At 29.2% G+C, this 16,368-nt stretch overlaps 1 protein-coding gene across 1 annotated transcript in view; it reads left to right on the forward strand.

Moving 5' to 3' along the window:
* The window catches only part of LOC129219498 (5'-nucleotidase domain-containing protein 3-like), a 28,898-nt gene extending 13,931 nt beyond the window's left edge, over positions 1–14,967 (forward strand). The window contains exons 6-14 of the mRNA XM_054853872.1: positions 415–543; positions 1,947–2,004; positions 3,111–3,213; positions 5,218–5,319; positions 8,311–8,395; positions 10,230–10,370; positions 10,740–10,826; positions 10,964–11,022; positions 14,592–14,967. Coding sequence (XP_054709847.1) covers positions 415–543; positions 1,947–2,004; positions 3,111–3,213; positions 5,218–5,319; positions 8,311–8,395; positions 10,230–10,370; positions 10,740–10,826; positions 10,964–11,022; positions 14,592–14,796 — 969 coding nt within the window. The 3' untranslated portion in view covers positions 14,797–14,967. The remainder of the gene's footprint in view (positions 1–414; positions 544–1,946; positions 2,005–3,110; positions 3,214–5,217; positions 5,320–8,310; positions 8,396–10,229; positions 10,371–10,739; positions 10,827–10,963; positions 11,023–14,591) is intronic.
* The last annotated feature ends 1,401 nt before the right edge of the window (positions 14,968–16,368 follow it).

Consider the following 16,368-nt stretch of genomic DNA (forward strand, 5'->3'; position numbering starts at 1 on the left):
TGCTAACTCAAGTGGTGTCATAATTTGTCAAACACTTGGTGATATATCGCAAAGCTTTTGATCGCCAAGTTTTGTCCCCAACTTGGTGAAAAATTTGGCGTTTTTTTTTGTGTTAATTTTTTAATCTGGTTTTAATTCAGCCAATGTTGGTGATATTGAAAGAGTTAGCCATTGAATCATATTAAATTTGCCAATATTGGGGAAATGTGTAAAACGTTTTTTTTGCTTCGGTTCGCAAGAAACAAGGGGTAAAAGTATTTAGTGTTTCCTTGCTTACTCCAAGGCACTATTATCATTAAATTGGCATAAAAGGAAGTCATGTGATGCACACATCAGCTCGTTTTATATTAGCATGTAAATATTTATTTATGTTGTATATTATGAGTGCTTTCATTACATCTAATATCTTTTCAGAGCACAAGAATGAAACAATTAAATGACTTATTTTCGGTGCCAGAGATTTGTCTTCTTTCAAATGTGACAGAATACTTTGAACAAAATAACATTGCATATCATCCTGAGATTCTTTCTTACGACATTCAAGTAAGACTTACTTTATCAAAAAATAAGCATAATTGTAAATTTAAGTAGCTTTAGTTGAAATACAGGTGCTCTTTAAATTGAATATATGTACTAACTTAAAGTTATTCAAACAAAACTGTATAAATTACAGTAAACTCCCGATTATCTGTGGATTAGGATGGCACGGCAACTGCGGATGAGCAAAACCGCGGATAATTCGAAATATAGGTAAAAAACGATACTGGTGTATACAACAGCTAAAAGTTAGGAATAAAATTCACACACACAGAAAAGTTATAGCTAAAATCAATAATATTGATTGTAAAAAGAGTATGAAAAAGCTAAAAACAAACAATAACATAATCATTAGTCACCACCGTTGAAGAAAAAAAAATGTTAAAACACCCACGGATAATCCGACGGCCGATAATCGGGAGTTTACTGTAGTATTTTTTATTGTATTTTTTAAGTTACAAATAAGCTATTTTTAGTAAAAAAATTTTGCTGCAGTATTTAAAGTTTGCAGCCGTTTTGGTTTTGTGACGCATTTTATTCTACATCGTACTACAGTAAAACCCCTCCTAACTGACACCCCTCTTATATGGACATTTTTTGATTCCCCAATTCCAAAGCAAATAACATTATTAAAACCTTGTCCTGCGAACACCCCTCTATTGTGGACAAAAGAAATTGTCCCATTAGTGTCCACATTATAGGAGTTTTACTGTATTTACAAAAAAAGTTGTTTCACATTAAAACCAGCAGAATGAATTTCTGCTTTAGATTGAGTCAAAAAATCTTAGTTTTTCCATGAAATGTTCCATGTATTGATAATTGTAAGAATAGATTTGAAACTAATTTTTTTTTTTTTTTTTTTTTTTTTTTTTTTTTTTTTTTTTTTTTTTGGCTACTTAACAGTTAGCGCATGCCTAAAAAAGTACACCATGTATCTGAGATTAAGTAGGCTGTCCACCAGTTCAATTTCGAAAAATTGGATTGCAAAGTTTGAGAGTCATAGTGCTAGGCATACTATAAGACTGCCTATGAAAATACATTTGATGTTTTATTTTTTGAAATCACTGTCCTGGGCATAGTATAAGACATTAAGTTCAGGAAAATACATGTAATCTTTTGTTTACGTATAATATTTAAGAAAAATTCTTTGAAAAAGAGAGAACAAGCTTGAAATGTTTAAGTTTTATTTTAGGAAGAGTTTTACAAAATCAAGTAACATATTTTGTTGTAGAAATTTCAACTTTTACCATTGCAATTTTGAAAACGACTCTTGTCACCCATGCATTTTTCCTGCATGTCTTCAAAGAATAAGTTAATCATTAAGAAAATAGTATAGCATGTGAACTTATTGTCATTTTAATAATTGAATTTGTTTGTATATATATAGCTGTTTCTGTTTTTGATTTTAGAATGCTGTACAGAGTATACATCCTGTTATGCACAAAATGTTGGATGAAGTTACCATTGGTATGATTACATTTTGTTTCTATCCCAAAATCATCATTTGAGTGTTTTTGAATTTTAATTTGTACTAAATGTTTAACTGTATAACTCTGTAATGTTACTAATGAAAAATTGCAATCAAATGTGCAAAATAATTCATTGTGTTTGAAAACTTTAATATTTTTTAAACAAATGATTTTGCCTATCTGTTTATCATGTAAAATATGCCAAAGAAAAACAAAAGTTTTTTTTCTAACATAAGAGGTTTTTTTTAAAAAATCCTCTGTTGCATTGTTTTTGTCTCCTTTTTGAAATAATATAAAAAGCTTTTTTTATAATAATATTTTTTGATTAAAAAAGGGAGACCCCATGTTTTACACACTTTGCTTTATGCTCACATGCAAAATTCTAGGAACCAGAAAAGTTAATCAAAAAAAAAAAAAAATTTTAAACCTCTGGAACTACTTTAAATTAACCAAATTCCATGCTACTCTAAACCCCACATTAGATGAATTTTATAGAAATATGTTTAATGTGAATGTATAGTTTTAAATCTTGATCTGTTATAAAAACTATTGTAATTAAATTTAGAGCATATAATTTCCAATGTGTTGTTTTTTATATTAATACAAAACTTACTGCATTGTAGAGTTGCCATTTCTGTTTTCAAGCTTTGTTGTACATATTAATTGATTGTCTTGTTAGAGAAATCAGCATAAAACAATAAAAAAAATATAGTCAGTGACTTATAACTTAAAGGGATAAAAATTAATTTAATTGCAATACAAAAGATTAAGCACAAGTTACATGACTTTAAAATTATTACTATGTTAAAGATGTTCAGTTTTGTAGTTATATTGAAGTAAATTGTATAGATATTTTGAAAAGAATTTTCATAGCTGTAAAAATGCATTCTAAATTTTTAGAAGCATCAGTGAAATCTAAAATCAGTTTTGAACTTTTTTTGCAATAATGTATATATGTTAGTGTAGAAAAATGAGATTTTTTTTTTTTTTCAAATTTTTATGCAAATATAAGCAAATAAATTAAAACTAAGCAATACCTTTTCTGTAGAAATTTTATGTTTAGCTATCATGTTTATCTTTAGTCATAAGTTGCATCCATTCTAGATCAGTACCTTGAAAAGCATCCTGCTATGCCAGCTTTTCTTCAACGACTTAAGAGTGCGGGGAAGAAAATGTTCTTGATTACAAATAGTCCCTTTAAGTTTGTGTAAGGCTTTTTATTCTAAATAAATGTGAAACAGATGGTTAATATTAATATCATATAAACTTTGATACTCCAACAGCTGTAAATTGAAAATCAACTTTTACAGCGAAAGTAAAATGAAAGCTTTCCGTGAAATACAAATACAAAAGTGACAACCAGCAACAGGCTCTGGGCCCAGCTAGGCTGGTCCTTGTCGATTTACAATTACCAGTGAAGATCAATGGCCCTCTTAAAACTATCTACTCCAATGCTCATTAAAACCTCTCCCGGTAAGCTGTTCCAAGGTTCCACTACCCTGCTAAAATAATAATTTTTTCTAATATCCATGTTTGCCTGAGATGTAAATAGCTTAGAACAATGACCTATTGTCCTGTTTTCAGTGGCAAACTTCAGCCCCGTAACATCTATCATTTTAATAAATTTAAACAACTGAATCATGTCCCCTCGGTCTCTTTGATCAAGACTGCACATTTTTAGCATTCTAAGCCTGGAATCGTAGTCTAAGTGAGAAAGTCCATTTATTAGCCTTGCAGCCCGCCTTTGTGAACCCTTTCCAATATATTAATATCTTTCTTAAGATAAAGAGACCAAAACTGAACAGCATACTCCAAATGAGGTCTTACCAAACTTCTATATAGATTTTATAGAATACTTTTCAAATTAATATTATTAATTTGAAAAATATTCTATAAAACTAATTTCTTTAAAAAAATAAATAAATAAAAACAAAACATCAATTTACATATCTAGATCATTTTTGATCAAAAGTTTGTCGGATTTCTGTTTCAATAAATACTTTATTTCATATTTTTTGAACTAGACAATAGAATATATTTTCATTAATATATCTTTAAAAATAATCTGTGTTGACAAAAGGAATCATGGTGCAAAAACTTGTGACAAACATCATTAAACCATTTCTTTAAAGCATTGAATGTGTGTTTCATTTTATTGGATGAGGTTTTTTTTTTTTTTCTGTTGTACTTTTAAATTTGTTCAGTTGTGCTGTGCATGTGCAAAAAAAATAACAATAAATATCGACTGATTGCTCTTTTTTCAAGAAATCATTATTTTGTATTTCATGGTGATTCACATACTTCATTGCTGAAAAAATTCTTCTGTACAAAGGGGAAATGAATGAAACAATCTTATCAGTTTTGTGTGTTTATTGGAATAAAAGGAAATTAGGTGGTGCTATGTCAATTGAGTACATTCTAGTGATTGTAAACTCAAAAATTATTATTCTGAAACATTATGTGATAGAAGTTTGACTAATAGTGCTCAAGACTTTTTTTATCTCTGGGCCACAAAGTAAATTTGCCGGCCAGAACAAATATAAAATTTTGACTTACAATGAAGCACTACGGATATGTTTCTCTTTTATATGTTTTTATCAATTATACATTTTTTTTAATTCGTCCCTGTAGAGAGTCTAATACACATTAACCTATACCTATTATACGTTTCTTCATTTGTACGCTATTTTTCGTTAAGAGAAATGCTTATTGCTCTGCATATTTAAAATTTTTCTCTTGTAAATATTGAAATTCTTTATTATCATCGTGTTTTTTATTTTTACATGAGCGAAGCATATTTTGTTTTTAAAAATCCTTCTTTAGTTTCTAAATTTTCAAAGAATTTGAAAATGAATCTACATGTTATTTTTCATCATTTAAAGTCACACATGTGCCACTTAACACCTGTTACATGTTTAAAATATCATGTACTTGTTACTTTTTATGTGAAGTTAATGGACTTTTTAATGTTACTTGAGAAAATGAAAAAATTCAAACAATTAGCTAATAATGTACTAAATTCTATGACTTTCTGTAAAGGTCTTGTAGAAATAACTTACAAGAAGCAACTTATGATTTGTGTTCATTTTTTAGCTCATATTTGTTTTTCTTTAAATTTACAGTTTCTACTTTGAATTTTCTGTTATAGTTTTTTTTTTTTAATGTGTGTTAATTTGTTTTGTTCTTTATCTTACTAAAAGATATTTTTCAGTGACAATGGAATGAAGTACATGATAGGTCCTAACTGGGCAGATCTCTTTGATGTGGTTGTTGTGCAAGCCAGGAAACCAAAGTTCTTCACAGATCAAAGAAGGTAACATGAGGAAGAATATGACAGTAACGTAGACCCTCATTTTATGCGAGGGTTATATTCCACGGAAATGCCGCGTAAATTGAGACCTAATACTAGTGTTAAAGTAGGGATTTGGTTCCATAGATAACAAAATATTTCATTCTAGTGATGACTAATTGTATAATAAGTTTAATGTGTAGTTATATCGACTTTTATGCACAACATGTATAAAGAAAACATAAATTAATTTCTTGTTGTGTTTATAAAGAAGAGCTGGCTATGATAGTCTTATGGCAGTCATTAGTATTTTTCTTCTGTAGTTCTTTGCAGTGCATTAATGCATCCATGATCACTTGCGTCATTTCCATGATAGAATGTTTCTTCACTAACAAAATCAAAAAGATCATTTCTATTGTCTAGTAATGGCTCAAAATTCAATGTAAACATTTTTGGTTGCGTGTCATCGATGTCAGTATCCTCGGCTTTTTCATCCTTTGTCACTTTTAAAGCTCTTCTTCCAGTGAGCTCTGAACTGTGTGAGTTTAGTAACTATACTTCTGGAAAGAGCTCTGGAACCAATCTTACAAAATTTCCCCAGTGGCTCAAACTCGATTATTAGCACACGAAATGCAGTTTATTACGCGTAATTTGCAACTTTTAGGAGTTTGGATTTTAAAAGAGGGGAAAATTTTATCGGTCTGCATTGCAGCATCCGCGTAAAACCAAAACTCATCCACGTAAAATAAAATAAAGGTGTCAAATCTTAAACTGCGTATAATCGAAACCGCATAAAATAAACCCGCATAAAACAAAGGTCTACTGTATTCACTAACCACCATTTAGGTGTTGCTTTTCTGCAAAAATAAATTCTCTTTTTTTGTAATTGTTTTAGTATGTTTTTAGTAGATGGTATTGCTTGATTTCATTGTGTGAAAGCCAAATTCATTATTTAAAAATATTATGGTAATTATATTATGAATATTACTATTTTATTCCAACACTAGTGGTACCCACACAGCTTTGCCCATAGTTGAAAATTAAAAGGTCATTTGGTTCACCTGTACATTTACAAATAATTAATGACGAATTTCTCGCCAATTTGTTGTGTTCATTTGCTCGCCAATGTTATGGTTCCACGTTATGATAATTTCATAATTTACTCTTCCATGTTGTGATAATTTGCTTTGAAAAATTTTCTTTTTGAAAAATCGCTTCGAGGTGCCCACTTTCATGCTACAAACTTTGTGCCAAATTTCATGAAAATCGACTGAATGGTCTAGGCGCTATGTGTGTCACAGAGATCCAGACAGACAGAAATCCAGACAGACTTTTAGCTTTATTATTAGTAAAGATGATTAATATTGTACTATATACTGGGTTGATGTTGCATAACTTCAATCATGTTCCTAGACAATATTATTTTTCATTGTTTGACTACTTTACTATTAGAAAATAAGAGACATAGGGAATTGTTATTAGTCCTATTCTTTTTAATGTTTTTATTAATGATTTACCAAACACTTAAGTGTCCTTGAGTAATTCAGCCCTTTTTACTGACAATTTAGTTATTTGGAGCAATGCTCCAAAAAAGAACCAAGGTAGTTTAAATTAAACCCTTAATGAAGCTCTAAAAGAGCTGGAATGTTGTTGCTTAAAGAATGGTATGATGATAAATCAGGACAAGAGAATTTGTCAGTTTTATTTTCTGATTAGAGACAAACTTTTACGTTGTGTTTGCTATATAAAGGAAAAGATATCCAATACAAGGATTCTTATGGGTTTAAAATGTTTTTAACCTGAATTTCTTCCTATAATTTTAATGTCGAAATTCTGAACATGTTATTTGTTAGAAGTTTAAAATAATTCGATTATTTTTACCTAGCTATATTTGTATGTTTAATTGATGGTGTAGATTATTTTCTTATATAAAGACTTGAAAGTTTATGAGTTAGAAGAAATACTTCGCAAAAAAGTTCAAAATGAGAAACCACCATTATTGTAACTTTTCTTCAACTTCTGTGAGACATGACATTTATTGTGATATTTTGCATATTCAAATTTATATAAGCTCATTAGTTGTATTTCGCTTCTAATTTGTGATAACAAAAGAAAAAAATTATATGATTCCTGATGTTTTCAAAGGTGTAGATTCTAACGTGCATTTAACAAGATGAAGGACTCTGGTGGGGAAAACAAAACAATTCCCAGTTATCCTAGGAAGACAGCAGTGCTCTTTTTAGAGGTCTCCTTAGATGTTACTGTTTACGAGACCATCTCTATAAAATCAAAGTGGTGGGTTCCCCAGACTGTGTGACTCCAAACAGTCAATAGTTTTTGAACATTTAGAAAGTTGTATTATGTTATCTCAATATGTAGAGATTGTCGAGAAATATTAAAAAACTCGTGAACTAATAGCTTAGATGCCAATGTTCAGCATTTGTATTTTTTTTTAAATTATAGATCATTTAATACTCCTATCATTATTTTTCAAATAAGTAGCAGCCTTAAATTTGTTTGATTTTTTTTTTTTTTTTTGTTAAAAACATTTTGCAGTGCATTTAATGCTGTTGTATTTATTCATACGTATTGTTTTACATTAGTTTTAGCTAGAGATGGAAATGATCGTTGATAAAAACTGAAATTTTTGGAGAAAAACTTTTTTTCATGAATTTTCCTGAAATAACTTATTATTTGCTTGAAAAATTGCAAATGTTCTCGCATAAAATATTGTACTAAGAATCCTATAGTATTACTAAAACAAATAGAAATTAAATTGTCCTTAAGTTGCAAAATTTTAACGTCATTTTTGACATCCTTGAATTTTTTGGTTCAGGAAATAAGTTTACCTGAAATTAAGAGTTATTTACATTTAATGAGTGAAATTTAATTTTTGATTAGTTCAGGGATTTGTTGCTAAATAAAAGCGTTCCAAAAAAGAAAAAAAAAAGTACATTTTAAAATTTGTTTCAAATTATAAGCAATTCAAATGATGATTGTGATCTTCTGTTTCAGGCCCTTTAGGGTTTACGATGTACCTTCCAAAAGTCAACTTTGGGAAAAAGTTACAACCTTAAAAAAAGATTGTGTTTATATAGAGGTAATTTAGTTTGATTCTCATAGTATTTTTATATAGGTAATGCAGTAAACAACTGTGTTGTGTACCTTACAATATTTTAAGGTACTTAAAATATTTTGAGGGATTCTTTAGCTACTTTTTTGTTACACTGAAACCCCACATTTTAAAATCTCTTAAATTTTATGCTTTTACACACAGAAAATGTCATTTTCTAGTGATTCCAAAAAATACCTTATCATTTTAATGTTAAAACATCCAAGATATAGAACTATTACTTCAAATAATATTTCTTACATATGATGTTTTTCCTGCAAAAAGAGCTGAAGGGTGTTTTTTTTTTTTTTTTTTACTTTTCTCAGAGTTTTAACTTGATAAATAAGTGACTTCCTATTTGGTGAGTAGACCTAATAAAAACACTTGAACCCTGTGTTTCACCTGAAGTCAAGAACAGCTTTCAGTCATCAATCATAAGAGAATTTTTGTTAGATGTGGTAATGAAATTTAATGTTATTCAAAAAAAAAAAACTTGTATCAAAAATCTTTACATTAATTTGCAAATTTTGTTCATCATAAACACTGCTTTTCTATCATAAACATTTATGTTTTTGCATAAAGGTATTGTTTTTATTTATTTCTTAAAGCTTATATTATCTGTAGATAATGCAAACACGTTTTTTTCTTTAGTAATTCATTGAGTAATTCAAAACTCAACATAGAACTTACATTGCTAGTACAAACTCTTTTACCTGTAATCCTCATCTATATAATGGCATATTTACTGATCGAGTAATGCTCCTGACGTCACCAACAATGAAACTCACGCCATAGCATGATAATTTGATAATATTTTTTGTAATACCATGCCTCAGCCATGACAGGCTGAGAAATGCTTTATTTTGACAAGGCTGAATTGAATCCGGTAATGTAACTGTTTTGCTGGCAAAACTCATTTTAGGAGAATGAAGAAACGAAAAAGTGTTCAACAATGAACGCTATCTACTGAAGTTTAGGGTTAAAATTTCAACCATCAAAGTATCACCAAACAGGTCATTGCTTCTTCAAATATAGAAGCCTATTTCACCTATCATACCTTGACGAGCGATTTTTACTAAATAAGAAGACTAAGCATTTTTAAAACTTCACATTTTTAATACCAACACAAATCACAAAATACAAGTGCATTAAAAAACGGAACTTTCTTAAAATTGCTGCGAAGCATAAAATCTTTGATGCAAGAAAAAAAAAATTTTACAGAACCATTAGTTGAATATTTTTTAAAAAAATTCTCATGGTTGTGCACAAAGTACTTTAAAGATATGTAGATTTTGTTTTATCAAAGATTACAAATGAAGTTCACTTGAGTAGCTATTATATAATAGAACAAATGTGCACAAGCACTGTATTTTTACTCCTGAAGTTCCTGTTACAGTGAAACCTGTGTATAACAATACTGTCTATAAAAATAAACCTGTCTATAATGATATTTTCCATGGTCCCAGCAAAATGTCGGCATAAATAATTGACCGGTCTATTACGCTAACCTGTCTATAACATTTTTTCAGGTCCCAACAGTATTGTTGTAGACAGGTTTCACTGTATAGGGTAAAAGGTAAATGTGTATTACGCTGTTGTAGCAAAAGTCTGAAACGCAAAAAAAAAAAAAAAAAAAAACTAAATTTTGTTTGTTGTTCAAATATTTCGATGTTCAAAGATTCTTTGGTATCTTTGGGCACATAAAGAGGACTCAAGTTGATTGTAATCTAATTGTAAATATCAGGAAAAAGCCACATGTGGTTTTTTTGCTAACATTCTTCATTTATGTTGTTTATAATTTTAAAATCCTATTCATTTTCAGGGTAATTTAAAAGAACTACAGCGTCTAACTGGATGGTATGGAAGCTCTGTGCTTTACTTTGGAGATCAAATATATTCTGATCTTGCTGACTTAACGTTGCATCATGGGTGGAGAACAGGAGCTATCATTGCTGAATTGAATGTGAGATTTTTTCTTTGTAGAGATTTTGTAGACTTATTTTTTTAATGGTGAGGTACAATAAAAAAATGTTTATGTAAATTAGCTAATAAGTTATGACTTTATGTATCAAAAACAATTTACTAATAATCAATATAATAATTACTATTGTATAAAGTTATTGGTAGTACGTTTAGTTTTTTAATGTATGCTTACGCACCATTTCAACTCACACTAGTAGTTTAATTAAGTGGATGTTAACACAATATTGCAAATACAAAAAATAGATAATTTTCATGCCATAATGATATCACTATCATGTTTTAAAATAGCACAAGTTTGTACTAATCTTTTAGTGTTTGAAATCTTTTAACTTTCTACTTTTTATTTAAGCGGGAAATCAATATTTTAAACTCTGAAGAATTTCGTCATGATGTTGGTTGGTTACAGACTTTACAACATCTGATTGAAGAAATGCAGGTATTTCTTCTTTTCTCTTCTTTCCTTCTTTTCATGTTTATTTCAATGAAATATTTTGAAGATAAAACTCTATTATAGTTTTGAAGTAATACAATATTGAATATTGTAAAAAAATCAACTACTACTTTTCCTCCTAGGATTATGAAGAAGCTGGTGATATTATAGAACAACTGCTCTTGGAGCGTGATCAACTTCGGTAATTTTTTAGCTATTCTTTTTGCTGTACAAACAAATTCAAACTTTTTTTCCATTAATTATACTATCTCCTTTCTATGTATGGATTATTTTTATTTGGTTTTATTTATTTATACTCTTTTTTTTTATATAGATTAAATTTTATTTAGCATTCTTAAAAACCAAAAAATTTTGCTGAAGTGAAAAAACTTATTTTAAAGAGCCAAAGCAAGTTTTTTTGGTGCAAACAGTGAAATTTTATGCTTTGAAAAGTGTTTCTAACATTTGAAAACATAAACCATTCCCACTAATTATTGGTATAGTCAGACTTATACAATAGTTATCAACTTTTGAAAATCCAAAATTGTAGCAGCATTTTGCAGTGGAGGGAGGGGGGGGGCATGTCCGCTGCCACAGAAATATTAATACGGAATTTAAAAACTTTTACATTCTTCACAGAGTTTTTGACAATTTTTCTGCTTTTTGCCGAAGATTCAATGACTGGATCAGCGTTGCAATCTAAAAACCAATCCATCTTTACACCATGCAACTTTCAAAGAGCGATGCTTGTTAAGCAAAGACCCTCAGCACAGGTGTAAAAGTTTGTTTTACTGAACTTACCGGCTTAATACGCATGCATTTGTTTTTGCTTTCTTGGGATTATAAATTAAAACAACAGAAAATCGTAATTTTTGGACCCGCTTTTGTAGCATTATAGTTTGAAGCTGTAATTTGTAGAAACTACGAAATTTTCGTAGCAGTTGGAAGCTCTGGGTATAGCGATAAATCAGATGTTTCATCTAGTCTTCACTTTCTTTGGAAAGAAAGGGAGTTGCATTGTTAATACTCATTTGTTTTTTCTTTGCTAGTTTTATGTAAAATGTTAACCGAATTTCAGAAAGTGAGATTAGTTATGTTTCTAATTGAAACCAACAACATAATCAAGATCACAGAAGACCAGGTCTTTTCGCTATCATTTCTGAAAGTAGTTAGATCTAATTGATTGATCAGACTTTATCCGAAAGTAACTGGATAGTATAAGTTAATGACATCATATTTAATTTATTTTATTCGTTAGAAGTGTACTATTTTTACTTAACTGGATAGCTTTAAAAAATATAATAATTAATTGCTTGAATGTGTCATTGATTTATCTTCTTCTAAGTACTGATCTTTCAAACTCTTGTTCTGTTCCTATTTTTCTCCCAAGTAGATTAGCAACTGTGGATCATTATTTTTTTACTCCAAGCTTACAAAACTTGTTAAAGCAATTAATTTTTGTGCACTGCTTAGACAATTTTGTCAATGCAATTTGCTTAAAGTATCTTACTGGTTGGGATTAAGATGAGAAAAAAGTATTATCAATTTTGATTAGCATCCTATGTACTGATTTTCAAAATTTAAAAACCTTTTTATGCTTTTTTTTCAAATGGTATTTTGTTGCCCTATGCCACTTGAGGTTTCAATGCAAAAATGCAGCAAATCCAACTTACTTGTTTTTTTTTTTCAAAAGTATACTTGGTCAAAAATGTACACCGTAAAAATAGGGACATGCCCACAGAAATGGTGATTTATGCTGCCTTGAGAAATGTAAACGCAATATCTGTAGAAATGAGTTTCTGGGATATGATTGTTTCGAATGCCATACAAGTGATAGAGAAATGTTGGAATTTGACGTTGTTTCGTGCTTTATTTTCAGTGGAAACCAAATAAGCAAGCTTGTACAATAGCAGTGAATTACAATTGATGACAAAAATGAAAAATTTGCAGATACTACACTTTACCTTCCCATGTCAGTGTGGTAGCTCTAATAGTAGGGGAACATGGGGCAAAGTGAAATGGCGGATAAAAGTGAAATGGTGAAATATTTTCTCGGCTTTCAGCTCCACACATCTGGTTTATTTTAACTATGTAGTACCATATGTAGTCTATTCGAGTCAGAAAAAAAGTACTATCAAAGGTTAAAACATTTGGTAATACTGGCAATTTTTAAAAAATGATACTCATATTGAAATATTTTGTTGTAAGTCAAAAATTATTGTTGTTTCTAAAAATGACAAAGTTATTGTTATTAAAATTTTAAATGTTAATTGAGACTTCTCAATATTAAATGCAGTATTAATTTAATCAATATTCAGCTTATTTGTATTTTATATAAATTGTACAATTAGTCAAGTACATAAGGGGCAAAGTAGATGTCACAAAGTGAAATAGTTTGTTTCATTTGCTCACTCAATCATTTAATATATATCACTTACATTTTCATTTATTAATTAATTCATTTACATTCTTTCATATAGTAATTCATTTACTTATTCATTCATTCACGTATTTTCTTATTCATTCATTTTTTTACTCACTCATTTATGTTTCTTCATATATTAGTTAATTTATTCATTATTGTTTCATTCTCTTTTCATTTATTCATTCATTTTTTTACTCACTCATTTATGTTTCTTCATATATTAATTTATTCATTATTGTTTCATTCTCTTTTCATTTATTCATTCAACCTTTTATTTACTGATTCTTTTGATCCAAAATATGTCTTACATTTGAATAGAAATTATTTCATTAGAAAAATATTTTATTTTTCACTTTGCCCCATGAGAGAAAAAGTGAAAAATCCCCCCCCCCCTTTTTTTTTGAAGACTCAAATTTACTGCCAAAAATAAAAAATACTGTTTCAACGCAAGTTTTATTATATAATACAATGTTCTTTCTTTATGTACTCTAATTTTTAAAGCAATTTCCTGATTTGTTCATTTTTAAAAAATTCAGTCATCTTAACCATTTTACTTTTCCCCACCTTCCCCTACTTAAAAGTTATTGTCATGTATATGTTTTATTTTTAAGCATCATGTATATTTTTAAAGTATACTACATTGATCTGTAGATGCATATTTATAAGATAATGTTATACATTTGTTGGAAAAATGTTTAAGAAAAACATCTGTGAATGAAGCATAACTTGTAGTTTATTGGCTTTAGGGTTACCTTTTTGAGCAATCACGATTGCTTATTGCTTTCATTTGCCTGTTTGATGTGCTATCATTTTATTTTCCCGCCAGCACCCTTTGCAGCATCACCGTCGACCAGTTCCTCACGGTGCTGCTCCTATAGCGAAAATCATCTCCAGGTTGCGTCAATATCCTACACTTACATGCATACATACAAGCACATACAAAAAAACACATACACACACATACATACACCTACACACATACACACTCTCTAATACATACAGACACCTACACATACACACACACCTACACACAACTACCCACACACCCATGCCTGCAAACAGACACAAACACATATGCCTACATACACATACACATTCCCCCCCCCCTACGACAAACACTCATACACACAACTACCCACACACTCATACCTGGACACAAACACACATGCTTACATACACACACACACACACACACTCGTGATTGGGGAAAAACATAATTTGAATTCCAGATGTCAAAATTCAAATTATTTATTTATTTTTTTAAATTTTATTTTAACTGATAATCTATTCCATATTTAAAAAAATAAATAAGTAAAAACATGACTTAACTTTCGTTTTCTTTTCAGGCTCCATACAAAGTCTATGTTTAACAAGCAATTTGGAAGCATATTTCGAACTCATCACAATCCAACATATTTTTCAAGGAGACTTTTCAGATATTCTGATATTTACATGTCTCACGTTACTAATTTGTTAAACTATTCCGTTAAGCACATTTTTTACCCTAGAAGAGGAGCGTTGCCACATGAATGCAAAATACCATTCATGTAATTCGTGTGATAAATAGAGATCTAGATGATATAGTACATGCAGTTTTTTTGCATTTAGACGTTTTAATATGTTTTTGTAGACTATGTGTTTTAATTGAAATCTTTTTAATGATAGTGTAATTTGTTGCAGCAGAAAGGCATTTCTTATGTGCTAAAATGTTTTTAACCTGAATTCCTTACTAAAATTTTTATGTCAAAATTCTGAACATGTTATTTGTTAGTGGTTTTAAAATCATTCGATTATTTTTACCTATCTACATTTGTATGTTTAAATGACGGTGTAGATTATTTTTTTACATAAAGATGTGAAAGTTTATGAATTAGAAGAAATACTTCACAAAAAAGTTAAAAATGAGAAAACACCATTATTATAATTTTTCTACAATTTTCATGAGACATGACATTCATTGTGATATTTTGGAGATTGAAACTTATTTTAGCTCATTAGTTGTATTTCGCTTCTAATTTGTGATAGCAATGAAAAAAAAAGTGTATAATTCCTGATGTCTTTAAAAGCTTTCGTAACTGTTATGACTTTTATTAATGTTTTATTTACACTGGCAAGATCAGACAATGCTCACTAACAAATTGTTTCTTTGATTTTATTTTATTAAGGTCAAGAAAATATCTAGTAATTGCACCTGCATAAATATAGCATAGGCACAAATTGCAATAAAAATTGCCTGCACATATTCTGGAGTTTCATGGCAAGAAAGAAAAAATAAAAGAAAAAACTTTTAGGAGAGAAATAGTACTATTTCTTTTTTTTCTCCTGTTTAGCTCAATTTTTTTGCACTGAAACTCTGGAACATTTGTATGCAATTTTGCTGCAAATTTCTTTCTTATTGCTGTTCAATTTGTTGAAATGTAGAGTGTCCGTGAAGTTAATAGTTGCCATTTGTCTCATTTCGTGTGTTTCTCCCCCCCCCCACTCACACTGATAAATGTTTTCATGTTTTCCAACTTCCCACCTCCTTTTTCCCCTTATGTATGTACTTGTCAATAATATAAGTTTCGAATAAGAAATTCATTTGTTTGCCGATCGTTTAAAATGCATTTTCTATTTTAACTCATTAATCATATTTGCTGTCTATTTTACCTGTTTATTCATTTTTTATTTTAATTTTTTTTAAAGTCAAGTTGAGTTTGAAAATCCCAAATAACCTTTAAAATAAATTTTAGTTATTTTTGTATGCAGCTGTTTTAAGGAAGAAAAAAGTTTAAGATACTTTAATAAACTTTAAATTATTTTTTTTTTTTTTTTGTCATGCAGCTGTTTTTATGAAGTTAAATAGTTTAATGAGTTTAATTGCTACATTTTACCAAAGTATTCTGTTCTGTTTAATGGCAGAAACATGATTTGTTTGTTTTTAGTTATTCAGTTGACATGGATTCTTTACAATAAAAATTGTTGCATTATTCCCCACACTGCATTTAATTTGTTTGTTTTCTTGTTTGTTGAAGAAATTATGCCAAATGAAGTAGCTTCTAAATGTTAGTGCATACATTCATTTAAAATCAACAACTATTTCAGTTGTAAGTTGTATTATTCATGTATATACAGTCGGACCTC

The sequence above is a fragment of the Uloborus diversus genome, chromosome 1, assembly GCF_026930045.1.
Source record: "Uloborus diversus isolate 005 chromosome 1, Udiv.v.3.1, whole genome shotgun sequence".
NCBI lineage: Eukaryota > Metazoa > Arthropoda > Arachnida > Araneae > Uloboridae > Uloborus > Uloborus diversus.